Consider the following 21535-nt stretch of genomic DNA (forward strand, 5'->3'; position numbering starts at 1 on the left):
GCTGAAGTGTTCTGTGACCTTTTGCATGAGGGAAGGTGACAGGGACAGCAGGAGTGACATCTGCAGTGACAGCCCCTGTTCCTCTGGGGGGGAGCACACCAGCAGTGAGTAATGTTCATTAGTTATTTGCCTTGCACACGTGTGGGTGTGAAGGGGCAGGAGCTCCCCACTTGCTGAAATGAGACACCCCTTCTTCAAAAAGCCTGGCCTGGGGGTACCTGGCCCCCAAAGCTGCTCCTGCTTGGAGGGGATGGATGCTGCCTTTGCTTTGAGGGGATTGCTGTGTGCTGTGTGCCTAAAGATCATCTGAGTGTATTTAATTGTCTCTCAGCTGCAGCATGGCAGCCTGCAGAGCTGCTGAAAAGAGAGGAGTTGTTGGCATTATGGATGGTATTTATTTAAAGCTGCTCGTTGTGCTTGGCAGAGGCTGCCTGGGGTGGGGGGGAGCTGTGATGAGTGCAAAGCTACCTATGCAGATGGATTTAATTCCTGGGAAGGTGTACAGCTGTATAAAATACATGGTGAGTCTCAAATTCTTTTGACATACATGGTACCAAACACATCCAAGCTTGTTTGAAAGTGTCAGTTAATTATTTTCATGTATTATTGCTCCCAAAAGGCACAATGTAAATTCACATGTACACATATATAAGTGTTCCTAGGAAAGCATGTCCAAAGAGCTCTAAATGAGTGATGTTATGATCTCAAAACAATAATGTCTCAGGCTAATTCTACAGGCTGTTTATTGCTTTGCTGTTTAGGTCCATTTTTGAAGACAGTGAGACCACCACAGCTGTATAGAGAAATGACATTTATCTTCCCAGTGCAGTATGACCTTCTCATTCATAAGTGGAGGCATTTCCTTTCAGGATAATGAGCACCTTTTTATTTAGGCCAGGCAGGATCCTCAGTCCTTGTGCAATTCCTACAGCCCATCGACACTGTACACATTACTGCAATTATTGTGGATATTATTTTCTGCTACATTCCACTTGCTCTTTGGATTATGCTTTTTTTTCTGGCCAGCAAATGGGACAGAGAGAAGGAAAGGTCACACTCAAGTCCTCATGAATATCTGGAAGCTGCTGCATGGCACAAGTACAACAACTCCTACAGCAAATGTACAGTTATAGAGCCTTCCTCTGTGGCCTCTTGCACCAGGAGAGAATCACTATTTTGGCTTGTATCAGCCTGGGACAAAGGAGCTGGCATTGCCCTGGATCAGGCATTTTAGGCACAGGTAAATCTGTGGTTTATCTGCTAGGTTAAGAAAGAAAATTGAAGCATGCAAAGAAGCTAAAAAACCCAAGTGTTGACAATTGTTTTTTGTAAGTATTTATGTGAGAAAGCTCTCTGTCATGCTCCATGGTGCTTTTCCACCAGGAGCCTCTGGAGCAGAGCTCCCAGCCCTGAGCATCCCACTGTGCCATGGAGGAGTGGTTCAACACATCCTGCACCTGGCAGGAGCTAATAACTGAGATTATCTTGGCATATGTCCTGACTTCTTCCCTTCCCCTGCCAAGTGGAGATCTCTCATCTTTCTGTTGCACAGTTTTGCTCAACAGGCATTCAGGAGTGAGAAAACTCAAAGGTTTCTAATGGGACCATCAGGCACTTTCACCTTTTGCCTTGTCAAAGCTGCCTTTGCTGGAGCAAGAAGCAATTGTGAGATGCTGGATTGCTTTCCTGAAATGAGTTGCTGTTCACTTAGAGAAGAATAACACCCACATCTCAGAAATATCATCCTGTCTGGCATCTTTGGCAGCCTCAGCAGAAGGGCCAAGGGAAACAAATGGACCACATGTAAGATAAAATTGCAGTGCTCCCTCTGGAGTTAATTCTTTCAGCCCAAAACTGAGCAGCACTGATGGGGCAACATATGGAAATATTCCCTTCTGTTCCTGCTGCTCAGTTCTGGGATAAACAAAGGGCTTCATCCTGGCTTCATTAACCCTCCACTTTGCCTCTCCTGCAGGATCTTAGAATGAGAATTGAACTGATGGTTGGCAAACACAGGATATGTACCAGGCTGTACAGTGCAAGGATGTTCTTTACTTGCTCTGATCCTGGCTCTGCAGGGGTTTTTCTTGTACCTCTTGCATATCCATTCCAAAATTTTATTTTTGTTTTTTTAAGTAGGGCAAGATATTAACTGCCGAAGTTTAAAACTTTGGATTTCAGGCCCTTTTGATAGCTTTCTCCTCCTTCCTACAGGAGAAAACAGTGAATTTGGAGAAAGCTGTAAATCTGTGCAGAGCTGCCATGGGATCAGCCTCCATCTCCACACAGGAGAAGGCTCTGAGGAGGTCCTGGCAAGATCTGCCATGGAATTGCAAGGAAATACTTTGCAGGAGTGGAGAAGGTCTTTAAAGCTAGTCAGACTCATTGGGAGGGGAAACCAGAAGGTTTTCTGCTCCTTGGATTCTGTGAGAGCCTCCTTCAGTCCTGAAAGAAGGAGCATAGGATTAGGAGGAGTAATTAAAAAGATGCCAGAGAGCTGGAGATGGGATGTTGTGTGCAGTCAGACTAGCTGTGGGAGAGAGGAGGAGAGTGAGCAGACAGTTGGAACAAGAGCTGTGAAATAAGCTCTGGCTATTTTGAGAAGTGATTATTCAATATTTTAAAAGTAGTTTTTTAGAGATTTCCCTGCAAATACTTTTCAGAAACTGGATCCTCTCTGGATGTGACTCAGATTCCTCCAGCTCTGGTGTTCATTGACACGAGTATTTTCACTTTTGTTATGATGTGGATGGCTGCTTAACTTTAATAGTTTTGAGGCCACTCCTGTTTTGGATGGCTCTTGGCACAAGAGGGCTGCAGAAACACTTCCAGTGTTTTTCCTTTATGCTGCACTTCATATGTTCAATCTGATATGTAGGAAAGACTAGAAATTAGTCCAAGGTGGCCCACAGAACCTTGACTTTGCAGCTACTGATAACATAAAAGCCTTCTTCAAGTTGTGGGTGTAAGGGGACTTCCAGGGCACCCCTAGCTCCAGGTCTGTGTGCCTGCTCCCATCCCTGATCCTTCACTCCTCTGGAAAACCAGAGGCAGAAATGGATTTGCGCATTTCATACCTTTGAATGTCTTCATGTCTCCTTACCCCTCCTTCCCACACCCCATCTTTTTCTGTTTCTTTATATTTTTACCACATTTCCTCTACCTTGTCAGCCACCTCCTTCCCAACAGGCCATTAAGCAATAACAAGAGAAAACAAAAAAAAACAACCCTTGCTGTTTCCTTCAAGTGCTTGCCTTGCATTTGCTGCCTATTTATAGCTGATTCATTTATACCACAGTGGCAGTCAATCAGAAATGTGGTGAATCCTTCTTTCAAGAGCATGCCAAGAAAGGGATCTTTTTAGTTTTCTTGCTTTATTTATGATTTTTGCTGGAGCCTCTACAGTGTGCCTAAATTCCATTGGGATTTATTTATTTTGAATAAATTCTCAGATAAAAGTAGAAGGGTTTTGTTCCTCTTCTTAGAAGTTACAGGAGCATGACCATGGTATGCAAGGATGTTTGATTTTATTTGAGGGTATTTCACACCTTTTTTTTTTTCTTCCAATTGGAATCTTGGAGGATTTTTTTTCCTTTTTCAGTGTAAGTAATGTCTTTGGATAGAGAAGCTGTTAACCTCTGGTTTTGTTCCTTCCAGTCTTTTTCCCTTAAACTTCAGGCAAACTCTGCCTTTAATCTCTTGGTAGTACAAACCTGCTGGGGTAAAATATTGTACCTGGAAATTACGACTGTCCATGTGGCCTTGCAAAGTTCATGTTTTTCTTTGAGCTTTGGTTTCTGCTTTTATTGAGCAGCTTGGTGCTAATCTGCTTCAGCCCTTCATGGGGATTATTCTGGTCTATCCCAAACAACGAGGCAGGAGCTGTGGGTGAGACACTTGTACCACACAGGGGAGAGGTTGCTTGAGACCCACATTGATAAACTCAGCCTGGCACATTCTGAAGTGTCTGCAGGAAAGCTGGGGGCCACTGATTTATGGAGTACCTGGCAATGGAAGGGCTGCACTTCTCCTTCAAGGGAAGGAGATCTTTGGTGTGAGGGGGTCTGTGTTGGGAGAAGATACTTGGCAATTTTCTTCTAATATTGCAAATCGCTCGTAGAGATGAAGGTTGTTTTTGCTTTCCCAAAACAGATTTAAAAAGAAAATACTGTTTGAAACTGGTCTCTGCATTTGCCAGAGCCTCTGCAAAAAGGTGTTAGCAGCAGTAGCTGTGCAGGTTTGGGGTTTTCCCCCTTTTTTGTTCTCCCCTCACTGCCCTTTGATTTTATGCTATGATACCCTGGCAGGACAAGCAGGATGAGGCCGAGTCATCTGGAAGGCTAACCCAGAAAACAGATACAAAATTCCAAAAGAAATTCCTGCTTGGCCTCAAACATGAATTTTCTGTGTCAGAGTCTCTGCTAACCTTGCCTTGGTGCAAATGGTACAGGAAAATGAAGGTACAGGCTAAAGAAGGACAATTATTCTGTTTGTTTTTCCATCTCACTGCCCACGATAGGATTTGATTCTATGCTCTGAACCCTCCTAGGTCAGTTGTGTTTAGAGCAGCCAGCACAGATCAGCTGTGCTAAGCACACTGACATTTGGAAATCCCTGTCTGGAAGGGGAATTGAGCAATGAGCTTCTGCTAATTATAATAGCTATGTTTAAAATGGGATGTTTGCTTTATTCAGCAAAATCCAACTATGCACCCAGACTAGAGGCTGGAAATGCTCTGGCAGCAGAGGAGACAGGTCCTCAACACACACATTGCCAGGGTGGAAGCAAGGGCAAGGCAAGCACTGCTTTGTCAGAGCAAACATTGCACAGTCTTGTCCTGGGGGTGGATGTTGTTACCTAGCAACTTCCAAGAGCGTTTGAAATTTGCTGGAGCCCCTCCGAGGCTCAGGCACTCTCCCCACTGTTCTGCTGGATGCCAAAACCACTGTGGCTGTAATTTCCCAAGCCAAGGATGGTGCTGGCTGAAACCCCTCCTTGACCTTTATTTGAGCTGGGACAACCTATGTAGTAGGGCTGAAAACTAGAACAGAAACCAAGCTTGATTCGAGTTAACAAAAAAAATTTGATTTAAACACTGATCTTCACTTCCCAGCATTTCCTGGCTGGCTCACAACACAAGGTTGTACAAGAAAGTGTGCCCACATGCCTGAGGGCTCCTGTTGGGAGTGTGTTTGTGGGGATAGCAGATATCACAGCAGATGCCACAGGGACAGAGCTCCCAGCACCATTAAAATGTCTTTTCTGGGCTATCACCATCATCACCAGCCTTGGGCAGCTCAAAGGAAGGCACTGGCCCACTCAGGAGTGTAACATCAGTGAGAGTTGCTCAGTAGCCTTGTTTTAGCAGTTAAAAGATTATCAAAAGTGACTATGATATTTATGGACTTGAATAAGAACACTATAGCTGTGCCACTGATTAATTTATGATAGTCTTTGTTTCATCCAGCTATGACCACAGACCATCTTTTTGGGCCCTCATCCATACCCCACACCCCCTTCCTCACTTTCACTTGGGACAGAGGCTTTCCACCCATACTGCTTTTGTCTGAATCTTTATTCAGATTCTGGCTGTATTGTAAGCCTTTTTTAACTCTCCCAAGTGCTGGTGTTCCCTTCAGAGACACTGGCCATCCACTCCTCTCTTCAGAAGCACTGACACCCTAAGGCCATGGGCTGTAGAGCCCTCTCCTTTCTTGGCAAACAGGAACATTTTCCAGGTATTCAACTGTCAGCTCAGTGGAAAGAAAATGTTGCTTTATGGTTGGTAGACTTGACAATAACTCTTTATCCCTTGAAATTAAAAGTGACACGCTCACATAAATCATTATAACAGTGCTGTGTGCAAACACAGTGCCTGGGTCCAGAGGAGTTAGGAGATGACAGTGAATTGGGGTGAATACCCTTATTCTTGACTTTGAGAAGTGCAGTGACAATGAATCACTCCTGGTGATGAGATGCAGCACTGCTGACTCATCGGGCTGAAATTAGAAGGGCTTTTTTAGGTAGAGCTGTAATTCCACCATTTTTTTCTGATGAATGGATAAGAATGAACATTTTTGATGGCTAATTTACAGATTTCATGAATTAGATGTGGTTTCTTTCCCTCCAGCTATCAAACCTAGTTGGAGGTAACTTGATGGGGAGAACTTAGATCCAGGGAGGTTGTCCTGGCAAAAATGCACAGGAAGGGGTTGACAGTTTAATAGATGCTGGGTGTCACATTGCCACCACTTCTAGTTTTTGAGATTTCCTTTTTCTGGATTTGGTGAGTGCTGATGTTTGCTTTCATCAAGAGAAAGCTTTGAAGCCTGAATTCATTCTGCTGATAAGGGATGAAAAAAAAAAGGCAAATAAATGAGCTGGGCTTAAAATTTCACCAGAAAATTAAACAAATGCACAAACATTTGTTCCTCCCTACTTCAACCAGCTTCTTTATTGCATCTAATGGCAAAGGATTCTGTTCCCATTAGCTGCTGTGTGTGTCTTCTGTTTGTCTCTCACTCTCCCAGTTCCAGGAATGTTAATATAGCATTGTGCTCACCACATCCCAGAATTGCTTACTGTACCTGTTTCAGATCACCTAAACAGCGATGAATTACCAGATTCCCAGATGTGCTTCATCCCTTTCAGGATTGGGTGCTGATATCCCTTCATTTCACCTTTAGAGATTTGACCACAGCACAGTGAAATTAATTCTCCTTAGTGTCCCCAGATATTTTGTATTTCTTTGCCCATTTGCTATTTCCCTGTCCAATGGGCTGGTACTCTCTTAATGGTTTTGAGTTGCACTAATATATTAATATGTTTTACTCCTGGCAAGAGATTTGCAGCTGACCCTCAATACACAAATTTTATCTTCCTGCTGTTGGGTTAAAACTTTTGGTGAGGAGTAGCAAAAGAGAAGAGGCTTCCTGCTACATCTTCACACTCAGCTGCTTCTCCGAGGCCACAAAGAGAATTTTAGTGGCAGAGGCTTCTCTGATGGGTGTTCCAGTGATGGGGACTGACTCCTTAGGAGGGTCCATCAGCATCCCACAGTCACTTGTGTGTGTCCTGGAGATGCTGTGCTGGCCGACTGCATCATGCTGGAAGCAATTGGCTTGGCAGAGTTTCATCAGTCAGGCTGCCCTTTGCTGTTGAGGAAGCAGCTGCAAACTCACATTTTTTGTTTTGGCACTGTATTCTCTCCCCAGGGGACTGCAGCAGCGTTTGATTAGGATGGGGGGAAGGAGACCTATTACAAAAGTAGATTGTTCCCAGCAGAGCTGTACTAATCTTTTGGTCTCTGTGCTCCTTCTTAGCAAGGTGCTGAATAAAAACATCAAGGGAAAACAGCAGGAGAGAGGAATCTCTGGGGTGTTGCCCCACAGCCTCACCTCACCCTCAGCTGCAGTAAAACAACAAATGAACATTCTTGTTTTGAGAGGTTTTTGCAAAGCTAGGGTGGTTTTGTTACCTGAGCCCACTATTTTCCTGCCTCATTTTTAACTGTTTCAGCCTGCCATGGGGCTGTCCAATCTCTAGGGACTCATCCTTTCCTGGATAGAAAGTTCTGCGTTTTTCCATCTCCCAGTTTGCTTCTCTTCCTTCCCTGGCAGCATCTGCCTGAGAGGTTATGTGAACAGTGTTGATGGAGTAGATTTAGAGAAGTTCAAGGTCTTTCTCCAAGTTTTACATTTTATTGCAACTGTGAAGGTCACCTTTGCTTTGAGGATCAGGGAGATGAGGCTGCCACCTCTGAACGTGTTGGTGCTGGACTTCTGCACTTATTCTGGTGCTTAATCCTTTTAGTGCTGGGCCCATCAGGTGTGGTTTGTGTCAATAGTGGCACCTTGTGCTCAGAGATTATCCTTTTTCAAAGGTTTTGGAAGGGTGTTACAGAGTCAGTATTATCTTTAGGTTAGAGAGGGAGAGAAAAGGAGTTTCAGAGTTTAGTGCTTTGCCCCACATCTCAGTTGTTAGGCAGAGTAAGAACAAAAGCCAGGTTTCTGCTGCAGGACTGTGCACCTTACTTTAAGCTAGATCAAGTATTTGCCAGGAATAAGGATGTGGGCAATTTTGGCTTGGAATCCTGTCTTCATCTCATATCAGTTGCTTCACGATCACTTTGTTAACACCCTTTTCTCACAGTCTAACCAGGCAGAGTTTGGGGTTATTTCATTATATTAAGCTTACTGTCAAGTGTTCTTGACGTTATAAGTGTCTCTGTCTCTTAAAGAGAAGGAGAGAGATTGGTCTGTCCTTGAGACTCAAGAGCTAGAGAAAGGTGTGGCTATTATCCCCTTGTCCAGTAAATCTTGATAAAGTGTTGACAGGAGCCCATATCTTTGCTAGGGGAGATGTTTTCCCTTTGTCTTCAGTAATTATAGCCATGACTTTGGCGATTTTTCAATTTGCAGTTTCATTTTTTTGCTCAGTGTCCAAGAGCTCTGCTTTATTTCTCCCTGATTTTGGTAACCAGCTGCTCTTTGTGTCTCACTGGGGGGCGGCATTTCTCTGCACAAATCCAGTACTAAACTGGTTTCCAGAGAAGGAGCAGCTCTTGTTTTTTTGGTGGAAAACACTCTCACTGCTCTGGACAAAGCAGTGGCCTTCAGTCCCTGGGTGTTGTGGTTTGCTGTGATGCCCAGGAGCAGGAGTCCCTGAAGATGTGGCACATCTGGCTTACAGGCATTCTCATTTCCTGTGTTTCCTGTCCTTGCTTGGGGTAAAATGAAGGACTAAATTACATGGAAAACTGGATAAGCTGTAGCCTGAGACACATGCTTTTCATTGAGCTGCAAGCCTATCCTCATAAATTATGTCAGTAAGTAATGGTCTCTGCTTTGCCTATTGCAGCTTTTCTGCAAGTCGGAGTGAGTGTGGTTTCACTGAATTTAAATTTCTGAAACACATTCAGAAGTTGTTGGGAAATTTTCCTCTTCACTTTCACATCAGACTGAGCCCCCTGCCACCTCCAATCCAGCTCCTGTGAGATAACGTGGTGTTCTGGATGCTTTTGAGACAGCAGCAGAGTTTATTTGTAGCTCTTCTTTCCCACCTTATAAAGGATGTGCATTTGATTTTATAACCAGGAGAACTTTCTTCAGAACAGCAAAAAGGAGCCTGTAAAGGAGCAAGGAAATTATTCAGCAATGGCTGGTACTAAACTGTCTTCTTGATTGTGATCTCAGCTGATGCAGTTTTGTGAAAGATTGGCAATTTCAACTACAAAGCATCAAAAACCATTAAATTAGAAATGGCCAGTTGGTTCAGAGTAATTCTGTAGTGCAGTTCAGAGGTGCAGAAACAATCCTGCTCTGCTGCCCTTGGACAATAATGGGGTGCAGTGGGTTGAAGGCCACAAGTGTTGGCTGGCATGAGATAAATGGATATCTGACTTTGAAGTAAACAGGGAAATGCCTGCATGAACTGCTGAAAGCTGAATCCCACGGGTGAGATTCCAGATTGAACACTAATGAAAATTTAATTTCAGTTCTCACAGTATTTTAATATGCAGGATCACAATATGCAAATAAAGTGAAATCTGACTGCAAGTGGCTGATGAGTTACTTCTGCTCAGTCTCTGCCACCCCCAGAAGTAATCTGTCTGTGGCTTTGGTGAAATCAAAGTTTTCCTTCTGTTTTCCCCACAAGCCAGAGCCTCATTCTTTGCTGAGAGGTAATTAGTGACTGCAAAGTTCTCTTCAAATTGTTCTCATCCTATTCCTGTGTTGTTCCATGTAACTCATCAGCATGGTGCTTGTGTTCCTACATTGGATTGAATTCTAATTGTTGCAGTCAGTGCTTTCCTTATCAGAACTGTCCTGGGAGTGCTGCCATGTTTTCAAGTTTCCTTCTGTATTTCAGCTGCAGCTTCAATGCACTTTATTTGCTTTGTGTCTCCTGAATCTGATAGAAAAAAGGTGATACTGTGTTTTTTTTTTCCCTTCCCTCTTCCCCAGCTAGGGCACCAGATAAGATGTGCTGGCTTGGGCACTGTAGAGGTCACACCACACTTTAGCCACACACTCAAGCTTGAGCCAAGAGGCTTCATCTTGTGTCTTCTGTTGTGAGTGATCAGAGAAATAAGTGCCTGTGAAATTACCCAGGGAATGGGGAGCAGCCAGCACAAGGAAACTGAAGTGAATTGGCATGTTGGAACATACAAGATTCCCTATTTCTGTGATCGGCAGCAGATATATCCTTGTAAATTTAAATTGTGTGTTAGCTTTCTCAAAGAGGAGAAGCAAGAATTTATCTTAGAAGTTAATTAATTTGAAATAGCTGGTAATTAACATTATACCTAAATTTGCCAATTATCACACTTGACTTGGATTTGCATACAACTGTTGCATATAAAATACTTCTAAGGGTATCTTGGGCTTCAGTGAGCTGTAAAAATGCCAATTTTTTGCAGCTGTGTTCCAGCTCTTCCAGGGAAAGCCTCTTCTTCCTCCCCTTCCCTGCAGAGGTGCTGCCCTTCCAACAAGTGGCCTTCCTTTTGGGGACTCTCATTGGGATTTCTAGCTCTGAAAGCACAATCCCAGAATAGGCAGCTGTGTATGTTCTCAGGTATTTCCCCCTGATGAGAAAGTATAAAAATTGCTCTTTCTAATTTGAGGTAGTGAATGTGCAGCTTGTTTCTCTCCCTTGTAGAGTAGCAACGTTGTACTAATGTGACTGTTATGATAATCGTGTTTTTTGATGAAAGCATAAGACTAAAATGATATTTCCCAATGAAGGTTGTTTTGATTTATTCCCTGTATGCAGCACGCCTAATTTTGCTTCCCAAACTCTTTGAAGCAAGCTTTTATTTTATGGTGCTGGCTGTTGCCACTGCTGTGCTGTACCTGTGAGCTATTTAATGTGCCACATCGAGGAGTAAATTAATGCAGGTCCACAAAGAGAACACTTCGATTTGCTAATTGCTTGTAAAGCAGAGGGTATTGTTTTGTGTAGAGAAAGACTGTTCATTAGAGACTGAGTAGTTAATTTTTCCCTACAAATGGGGCTCACTTTTGAGCTGCCTGCCCATCATTCAGGGCAGCCAGCTCAGCATCAGCCTCCAGAGGGGAGTGGGGGGCTCTGGATGCAGTCAGTTGAACAACTGCATTGTCACCACCAGATTGCTTCAGTTTCATTCATTAAACCCTCCCTGACCAGCCTCCTCCAGTGCTGTCAGTGAAGGCTGACTTCTGGAAGGTACAGAAGAGAAATTATTGATTCAGGGAAGCAAGTTAAGCAATTCAGAAATGTCTCCTTGGAGCTGAGTTGGTTCCTCTCCTTGGAAACCTGCTCCTCTTTCAGCCCAAGCTGCAGATTCCCAGTGAGGCTGGAGCACAGGTTCTTCTCTTGCTGCCACTCTCTTTTGAGGATGACAATCCACTGACAGTAGATTAGACTATGTTGTCATGTAAGATGAATATTTTGAATTGACAAACCTTTTTTTGAAAGCTTAAAGTAATTGACTGAGTACTCGAGAGGATTTTTTTTCCCCGCTTCGCAACTTGATTTTCCATTACCTGGTTGTGCTGCCTTCAGTGGGTGAATTGCAGGGTATTTTTATATCTGATTCCTAATATTTGTTTGCATATCAGGTTTCTTAATGCTTGAGCTCAGTGATCTATGGGAATTTAACATGTGTCTTAAGTAAAGAGAATTTCCTTGGAGCTCTAAGTTAACTTTTATGCATAGCCTGAAAATTCAACACGGAAGTCTATCCCATGGAGAGATTGCTGAGGTACCAAAGTGGATACAATCAATTGAAAAGACCCTAACACAGAGCTGAGCTACTCAGAGCATCATGGAGTGGTTTGGGTTGGAAAAATCATCTTTCTGTGGGCAGGGATACCTTCTTGGATGAGGTTGCTCAGAGATCCATCCAACCTGGCCTTGGGCACTTCCAGGGCTGGGACAGCCACGGCTTCTCCGGGCCCCCTGTGCCAGGCCTTGCCCACCCTCACAGGGAGGATTGTTTACTAAGGTCTCATCTAAGCCTACTCTTCTCCAGGCTGAAGCCATTCCCCCTTTGCAGGAGCATCGGGGGGTTGGACAGTCAGGATGGATGGAGAGCAGAGATCTCTGAAGGCAGATCTCTGCAATAAACTTGTGGTTTATTGCAAAGAGCCTGGGTGCAGGGCCTTGCTGGGAGCTGCCAGCCTCAGCTCAGAGCAGGCCTGAGAGAGGGAGAGAGAGGGAAAGAGAGACAAGGCAAGAGCGTGGTAAAGAGGATGAGAGAGCGATGTTCCTCTTACAGTACAATAAATCTTCTCCTCTGTTGAATATTCTAATTCTCACTAACCAATCTAGTACAAGATACAAATCCTATTGCATTTCCATACAGCCTGTAAGACTCATTACATTGCCATACTGTGTTACATTTTAAACCCTAAAAACTCCTCTTTGGACCCCTTCTGCCAAGCTGGCAGGATCTGCTCTGACCCATGGACCTGTCTGCAAGCAGAGGGTGTTGTTTTATCAAAGGAAGATTACCTTCAGCCAGCCATACCATTATTTTCCAGTTGTTCAGTAACTAAGGTATCTCAAAGCTTGCTTTCATTTCAATCTCGCTTATAGTTTCCATATTCTCAAACTCTTTCGCCAGGCAATCATATTTTTAAGGCTTTCCTGTTTCATCTTCCCCAACACCCCTTGTCCTGTCACTACCTGGATGGCTTTTCCCAGAGCAGAGCTCTGAGGTGGGACTGGCAAAGAGCTCCAGCATCTGCTGGGCCCCCTGAATGGCCCACATCCACCCCTCTTGCTTTCCTGGTGTGCATGTGGCCAGGGATGGCTGCACCCAGGAACCAACAGTTCATTCCTGACAAGATACATTCCAAGAAACAACATAACTGGGTTTTTTTTCAGATCTTTCCTGGCAAATGCCTGGGGAGAGGGAGCAGGGGCTGAGCAGGTGCCAGGCTCCACTCCAGGGCCCTCTGCAGCTCCTGGCAGCTCCTCCCCAGCACTCTGATTAAGTGAGATGTGGGGCTAAGTTCACAGCCTAATTTCTCCTTCATAATTAAAAATGCGTGCATCTGTCATGCTGCTGGTGATTAGTTTGTATTTTCTTGTGGCCTAGAAGGAATATGGCAGTGAATCACTTGGCCAGCAGCTGTCCTCCAACAGCTGAGGGAGGTTCAATATTTGATTTAAGCTAATAAAAAGTCTGGGATAGGGCTGATGTTTACAAACTGGACGTGATAAAGCATCCAGATCAGCTGCATCACAGCCTGGCAAGTGCAGGCACTGGGGACCCTGCTGAAAATGTAGGCTTTGTCTGGAGCTTCCCCAGCTGTCTGAATAGGGGGACAGGGAGTGGGAGGGTCCCTGCTCTGGACTCTGAGTGCATCCCACAGCATCAGCCAGCTGGGGAAGCCTCCTGGTTTCCAGCTTTGTCGTTGTAACAGCTCTCACTGCATTAAATGTGTCCCTTTTGCTCTTCTGTGAGAGTTGCAGTCAAACCATGATGTTTAAAAATCTTTTAATCTTCATAAATCATTTCTTCCAGCAGTCTGGTAAGTTTAGTAGCTGCTCTCTGAATTCCCACTAGTTACTGACTCTTTCCCTTTGAGATGAGCTGCCTAGAAATGAATGCAATGAAGAAAACCTACTTTGTGATTTAGTTCTTATCTGATTGCTTCTCCAAATCATATTGATCTGCTGTTGTTGTGATGCTGGCTTGGACTTGCTGTCCAGGGTTCTGTGTCTCTGTTGGCATAGCACCTTGAAATGGTTTTTTCCCCAAGCCATATTATATCCAAGATAAATTATGGCATATTTCCCACTTGTATTTTCAATTTTCCCCATCCCTTTATATAATTTCTCTCTTGCCTAAAAGGTTTTTCCAGCCTTTTCCTGAAGTAAAATGCATTGGAGTCTTTGCTATCGTTTTCTTCTGACTTTTATGGAGGTATTATGCTTTAAAATGCTCCTATACCCATCCAGTTAAACAGGCTCCTAGGGTACTGTGGCCTTGGTGTTATAGATAAAAATATTTACACTGTGAGGGTGACCAAAGCTTGGCACAGTGTGATGGGTTGATCCAGGGGATTGAGCTTTGAGGGGATTCCCACTCTTCCAGGGTGGGTTACTCTGTGATTCCAGAGGAGTCTGTGTGAACAGGAGGCTGAACAGAGACTTGATCCTCAAATTCAGGACTGGCAGCTACTGTTAGAAAAGACATGATTTTAATGTCATTTTAAATTAAGTAATTCTTACAGGTGGTTTAGAATAGGCTAGTGGTTCCCATCTAAAGGTCATCTTCATACAGAGAAAGCTAATAAATATACAGAACAGTTGGAGTAGTTTGTAATCAAAAATATTCAGTCAGTCTTGTGGTGTTTTGCAGAGTTTATGCCATCATCTCTCCTAAATAACCTCTCTAAGGTCTTGTTTTCTAATTCCTCCCCAAGCAACTCCTGGCTCCAGCCTGCTCCCTTGTACCTGCTTCAGCAGCAGTAGGGAAAAGTCTTTCCCAGGTGTCTGCAAATTTACAGTTCCCTGATGTTTCCACATCAAGCCTGGTGATCATTTCATTTGCTCTCTTCCCTTGCCTGTCCAGGCACCTCAGTTTGGGTTGGGGCTGGCATCTCCTGCAGTGTTTAATGAGTGTGTTTCATTCTCCTGTGCCAGGTCCCAGGCTTGTGTTAAAACCCTTTTCATCCTATTTCACTGTCTCTCCCTCAAATAATGTCACATCATCCCCAGCCCTGCACAGCAAGAGGCTGAAACTTTTTCAGTTTCTGCTGAGCTCTGGGGCCAGGGAAATTTGGAACTGTTTGCTTGTTTGTTAGCAAAATGGAACTTCTGCTGTGCTGAACCCTTAGACTGTATTTTTTTAAATTTAATTATTTGCTTGCATTTCTGTGCTGTTAGCCTCCAAAGCTGAATGTTTTGTTTTTCATTGTAATAAACTGCTTGCTGTTTGTCTCTGGTTTGGATGTGGCACTCAAAAGGCTCATTTCATATGTGGTGGGAAGTTGAGAGACTCCAGAGGATTTTAATGAATATTTGCTTGAAATGACATGAATCAGTTTGTAGGAAAGTTGCTTTTACTTCTTTTATTTGTTTACATTGGTTTTTTGCTAGGCAGAGAAAGGCTGATTGCAGCCTAGCAGAGTGTTAGAAAATCAAGGATGTGGGAAGTAATAGCATTCACATATTATGTGTGGCTTCTCTTAACTGTCTCCTAAATACCCATTTGGTTTAAAATCCTTTTTCATAAACAAAACTCTGTAAAAGATCCTTTTCTGAGTCAAGTTCCTGTTTCCCCTTAGATTATGCCAGGACAACCAAAGGTATTTCTACTCTGGTTTGAGATTCTTTACATTTCAAATTTCCCTTTTAAAAAGTAGAAATGCTGCATTGAGATCATTTCTCATGGAAATTCAAGAGGTTTATGTTAAAGAGCAGATTTTCTTGATGTTTTCCCACAGCATTTTGGAAGGCTGTGGGAAAAAACCTAACCCTGGACCCCAGAAATTCACAGAACATTTTCTATGAAGTTAGCTTGAAACACACACTCCTCTCAGGAGCTATGGAGCTAAACCTCCTCTTCTTCAAAGTTAAACTGGGCAAAACTGGGTGGGTTTTAGACCACTCTTTCTGCAGCTTCACAGCAATAGAGTGGAGGCACAGTTCTAGCTTGGACCATGGGATTGAAATTTGGGCTGGCTCATCTTGTGGCATCTCTGTAATAAACCTGGTTTTTCTTGTGCACGTAGACTTCAGGCTCTTTGGGATAGGACTGGCTCATGGCATGGGATGCTGATAGGACAGAACAAGATCAAATACTTATAATTCCTTCTCAATCCCATGAAAATCCTGGTGCCATATGTGATGTTTTTTGGGGGGGGAGTGGGTCAGGGAGGGGGTCTTATTAAACTTCCAAAATTACATCCTAGACTTAATTTCCTTTTTTTTTTTTTTTTTTCCCTGTCTTTTTGTCTTGAAGGCTCAGCTGTCTCAGGTTCTGGAAGAAGTGGGAAACCACAAGCAAAGAGCAGAGATAGTAAGTGGTCAGTTTTTTCTTTTTCCCCTGGTTGTTTTACAGAGCAGCAATATGCAAAGTTCAGTTCATTTAAACAGTGGATCAGTTCCAAATATTCAGAAACGAACAGCAAATAAACATTGCAAAAATTGTGTTGCTGCTGCCAGTCTTGGCACTCCCTGTCTCCATGCTCACCTGGAAAAAGTGTTGGATGAGATTTAGTGGTCTGTCTTCCTTTTTCTGGCAATTCCTTTTCTCCTCAGCAGTTCTAAATCAGAAGCAAGCATTTAATTTCATACTGAATTAACTCCTTTCTTTGGGGGCCTTTGATTCAGTCTCAAGTGTTCAAAGAACAGGCAGATGAGATACAAGAGAATTACCATAAACTATTTTTTTATAATATCTGTTAATTTTCTGCTGGGTTTGTCTATTTTATTGGCACTTCCCTCAAGGACCAAAAACAATGAAAGGACACAAAACCAGGTAGCAGGGAGGTTTATATTCAGTTTCATTACTTGAATATGATTTTTTATGCTCAGGAATAAACGAGGTGTCAGTGTTAAGCTATTTGTGAACTGATATTTTTGCTAATGGATGAACTGTGGGATTCCTGCAACTTTTCCTAGTAACAAGGAAAACCTGAGCAGTATCCAAGATGCAGAGACTCATTCTGTAGATGTGATTAATTTTATTACTAATATAAAAACAAGCCCGCAGCACTGGCTAGTAAGTAGGTGCTAAACAGACATCTGTTCTAAAATCCAAATCATAAACTAGAGTGCCAACACAGGTCTTTTTAGACTTGTGCTGAGCTCTGGTAGGGCACTGAAGGGCAGGATGAGGTGCCCCTACTGTGCTATTAATGGGTTGCCATACGTCTCTTAGAATCCTTTTTTAAATTTGTGCCTCTTGCTGTTTCAGCATCAGATTTTCCATCGTGAGAGCGTTAATTGATTCCGGTTCTGGGGTGGTCTCACAATGTGGGCAAACATTTTTGTATGCCCAGCTGCTTTCTGGGGTGACACAGGCCACAGCTGTTATTTCCAAAGAAAACTGAATTAATCCTATTTACCAGCTGATCTCATTATGTGCTGCCTTGTAACAGTTTCAAATTCTATACAATCAATTTGGTGTTGTGCTCACTGGATGTATCAGAGGAAAAACTTGCTGTTACGTTTTAAATGTTCTGATGTTATGGAGTTGGGTTTTTTTAACATTTAAAAGTTTTTCTTTTGGGCTCATTAAGCCTGCTTTTTGACTTGTTTGCCTTCAAAAATTTCTTGTGTTAAGTGGGCTAGCAGAAGGCTGGAGAAGCTGGAACTTCCAGTGTTAAAGCATTAATTGGTGTTGTGCACCATCCATCAGAGGATGAAGCTGCAGTCAGTGTTCAGTGCCTATTCCCAAGGGTTTCTCAGTGGAAAACTGCTGCTCTTGTGATCTTCCAGCAACTCTTACATCAGCCTCCCATGAACAGGCTGTTTTCTGGGGTGCTTTAACCATGGATTGCAGATTGTGAGGTGTGGGCTTTATTCAGCAGCTTGAATTTATTCTGTAAATACAAGAGAATTGATTCATGCAGAAGAAAAGAGATCTTTTTTTCCCCCATATTTTCTCTTTTTGAGGGAAAACCTGACAGTATAGCTCCTTTTCACTGGTGGTAGATGGTTCTTCTGCACCCCCAGTCAAAAGCTCCCTGGTAGGAAAAGTTGTTGTCACTTTGTGTCTTCTGCAGTGGTGATGGTGACTGAGGTCTGTCCCCTTTGGATGGGGCTGTTCCATAGCTGCCTGACACAGGCTCCTGTGGATATGCCACCAGCCCCACTCTCCCACTGCCATCCAGCAAAATACTCTTTATGTGGTTTTTTCCCCCCTCTCCAGATCAGTGTCTCACCTGCCTGGCCTGATTTTTGACTCCTTTAAATTTGATGCTTCAGCAAAATTATTTGTCTGGTTTGGGTCTCTCACCTTCCTTTTCATCCCTTTCACCTGTGAGCCTCCAGCCCCACTTTGGAGCTGAGCTGGGAATGCTGAAGGGCTTGTCCTGCTCTGGGTGCTGACACATGTGGATATTGCTTTTCATCAGCTCTTCTGCAAACAGGGTCTGAGTGAAATGGAACAAACCCCTCTCAGGTGCAGGTGTTTGGGACAGTCACCTTCTGGGACAAACCTCTGTGCAGGGGACACCTCTGCTGCCACCCCAAAGAGCTCTGATGGCTCTGCCACCCTCCCTGGGGCACAGAGCTGGGTCTGGTCCCAGGGCACTGGCTGATATCACCTCACTGAGAGAACCAAGCACTTCTTTCTATGAGTGGAGGCATCTCTGGTGCCCTGGTCAATGATTTACATTGCAATTTTTTACATAGCAATATTTAAAAGTACAATACTCGTGGGATAAGTCTGATGGGATCATGGCCTCAATACAACAGTATCTGCACATTCAGGGCCTCTCCTCTGAGGACAAGCCAAGGGAATTGTGTCCCCAGGGACAATGGCACAGGAAGGGTGGTGTGTGTGTGATAAGGAGCCCTGTGCCAGGCCAGGTCCTGCTAGAGGAAAATGGGATGCCAGTGAAATGGAGGGGCTGTTCTCACTGCTCCAGTGCAGGGATTCTTTGCTTGTCAACTGAAAGTGAGCGTGCTACTGAAGGAACAACAAAAAAGGAAATTTAAATGTCTTCAGTTAATTGCAGTTGACAAGACAAAGGCAGTTTGACTTTCCAGTATTAATTAGCAAACCCATACTAATTAGCTTGTATAAGCACAATTCATGCCTCTTTCCCTAAATGCAATTAATATTGCAACTGAAGACTGGGCTGTGCCTCTGTATCATTAACATACTTTGCCCTAATTAGACAAGGCCAGTAGTGGCTGGAGAAATGAGTTTGTGATTACAACCATAAAAAACCCTCTAATATTTTATATCCTTCAGGGAACTTGAACCTAGAATTTATTTTTTGATTTAAGAAAAATTACCCTTAGCATTGTGCTATGTAATTAACAATGAAACTTTGATTTTCCTCTCCCTCTAACCCTTCACTTATTTATTTTTGGGGTTTTTTCTCACAGTTTAAGCTTGTTCATACTGTAAGGGAACAGTGTATGCCAGTGTATAAGACACATAAGAGTCACCACTCTTAATAGGACTCAGGTCACTGAGCTGAGAGATCCATGGGGTTTTTCTGTCTTTTATTTGCTGAATGTTTGTTGTTTCCATTTTTTTTTTTGTATCAATGTGCACTTTTCTGACAATTTGATCAGCACTGGAGGTTTTCTTTATTGGGGCTGATGCTACAGTGTTTTTATTTGCAGGATGTCAGCTCCCTGATCTGTGGTCCTAGGATCTTATTTCACATGGTGTGTTAGTTTAGTGCTCTACTGGCCTAAAGCTGAGGGAGAGCTTCACTCACACCAAAATATTATTTGTGGAAAATGCCTTCTTGTTTGTTATATTATTTTTCTTTCCCTCCCTGAGGGAAGGGAAACAGAAGACGTGTTTGTTTTTGTAATTTTCGTTTTCCTTTTTCATATCCCTTTATAGACACGAGGAGATTGTTTGGCTCAAGCTTGGCATCCAAGCAACAGCTCTGCTCTGTGATCTTACTCTTTCTTCCAGTCTGGTTGTGTAGCAGGGGGCATTCATGTCAAGATTTTTTGTTCTCCATCATTAATCCCTGAGGGAAGTTGGCTTGGTATTAAAAAAGCATCACCTGTATTTTCATTACCCTGAGGTGCTTTGGGCATCTTTTGGCTTTCATCTTCAAAAGACAGCTTGGCCCGTGTGGGCTCTGAAATCTATAGACTGCTCTTTGGAACAAATTAAATTTCACCCTCCAGCAGATTAAAAAGGATGGATATAAGAATCAGAGGAATTGCTTAGCAGGGTGGGAGGTAAAGAAGATTTGAAGTCCAAGAATGCAGCCATCACCAAATGAATGGCATAAATTGAGTGTCCTTACATAGGGAATAAAGACACCTTCAAATTAATATAATCAACGCTCCTTGCCTTGAGGAAAAGTGTTGGTTAACCCTTTGCAGAGAAGGGGAGACCTTTACTTAAGAGCAGCAGGTCAGCAATAGTTAAAGAGCCAATCATGTGTTCAGTCTGATGAAATCATAATGTTTAGGATTAACTTAAATGTCAGTGACTGCCTACACTGATGGTTATCAGGAGTAGAAATGGAGACAGAAAGGAGAGGACATGAAGAAAATAAACTCAGACAACACTGAGCTTGATGTAGTTGGGAACTAACTGTTAACTGGAAAGCAATATGGCAAAGTTATTACTGTGTTTTTAATTTACAGGTAACACCAATGATAATAGGAAAAAATATGAACTTTGGTATAGGAATACCTGCCCTGGATTAATGGCCAATAGAGCTAATTTAATTCTTGTTTAAGAGTTACTGAACAGAAAGCAAGAAATACAACAGACTGAGAACAAGAACAAAAGTGGTGTTCATTAGTGGAAATGTAAATTCTCTGTATTTTCTGTAACAGGAAGGCAATTAAATGTGGGATTAGAGGGCTGAACCACAGTAGTGATAAATAAAAATGAAGCTTTGCTGGAACATCTTTAGAACCAACAGGTTGGGAGGGGCAGGAGACAACTGACTGGTGCAGGAAGTCTCCATCTATCAAAAGTGTATTACATAATTTCTGAATTGATTTAGCAGGTGACAGCAAATCTCCTTCCCATGTGACAGATTTCATCCTAACACTTTATGTGAGGCCAGCAAAGCCAAGACAGATGAGCAGTGTGGCACTCAGCTGAGCAGCAGGGTGAATAGTTTTAGTGAGGCAATCTTAGAGAAATATCCACTTCTCAAATCAGATTGAAAAGCATGAACCTGGTTATAAAAAGACAGCAAAAGAAGCTAATCCAGAATGAAATGATGTAGTAACAGAAGACTGGAAGAGGACTTTTAGATCATAAAGTCCAGTCCTTCAGTAACTGAGGCAAATTCACTATATATCTCAGTCCATAAATTTATCAAGCTTGTCTTGAAACTGCTTTGGTTGTTTGCACCATTACTGTCATGGGAAGACTGCTCTGATAGCTGAAATCTTCCCAGTTCCAAGTGAAAATATATGTGCAGTTAATATCCATTTTTTTCTTGTGCTAATATTCTCCTTAAACTACAGTGACTGTTCTTCCTCCCTCATATTTATGCTGTGACATATTTATAGAGAACAATTGTTCTCTCCCAGCCTTTCATTTGTCTAGGTTAAACAAATCAAGCTCTTGCAGCCTTCTCTTAAAACAGGCTCTTCAGTTTCCTCGTGAATCTTGCAGCTTGCTTTAAATCTCTTCCTCTTTCCATCTCTCCTTTGAAGATGAGTTATCAGAGTGGTCTCATCATTCCAGGTGATGTTCCTGCAGTAGCTTTTGCAAAGGTGTCTTCTACAGGATCATGGAGTAGAGGCAGGAGCCTCTTCCAGTCCTGTGGTGGAAGAGCTGAGCTGTATCCAGGTAATCTCCATTTCCAGTGCCCCCCAGTGCTGATGTTCCTCCTGATGAGATCAGTTCATCTGCCCCACTCTG

At 43.1% G+C, this 21535-nt stretch overlaps 1 protein-coding gene across 3 annotated transcripts in view; it reads left to right on the forward strand.

The window, feature by feature from the left end:
- The window catches only part of MAD1L1 (mitotic arrest deficient 1 like 1), a 349550-nt gene that overhangs the window by 153781 nt on the left and 174234 nt on the right, over nt 1-21535 (forward strand). For all 3 annotated transcript variants that reach the window (XM_071443960.1, XM_071443961.1, XM_071443963.1), the window contains one exon: nt 15959-16015. In XM_071443960.1, the coding sequence (XP_071300061.1) occupies nt 15959-16015 (57 nt within the window). The remainder of the gene's footprint in view (nt 1-15958; nt 16016-21535) is intronic.

Source organism: Agelaius tricolor, unplaced genomic scaffold, assembly GCF_023055355.1.
Source record: "Agelaius tricolor isolate 1412-34295 unplaced genomic scaffold, bAgeTri1.0.p SCAF_19, whole genome shotgun sequence".
Taxonomy (NCBI): domain Eukaryota; kingdom Metazoa; phylum Chordata; class Aves; order Passeriformes; family Icteridae; genus Agelaius; species Agelaius tricolor.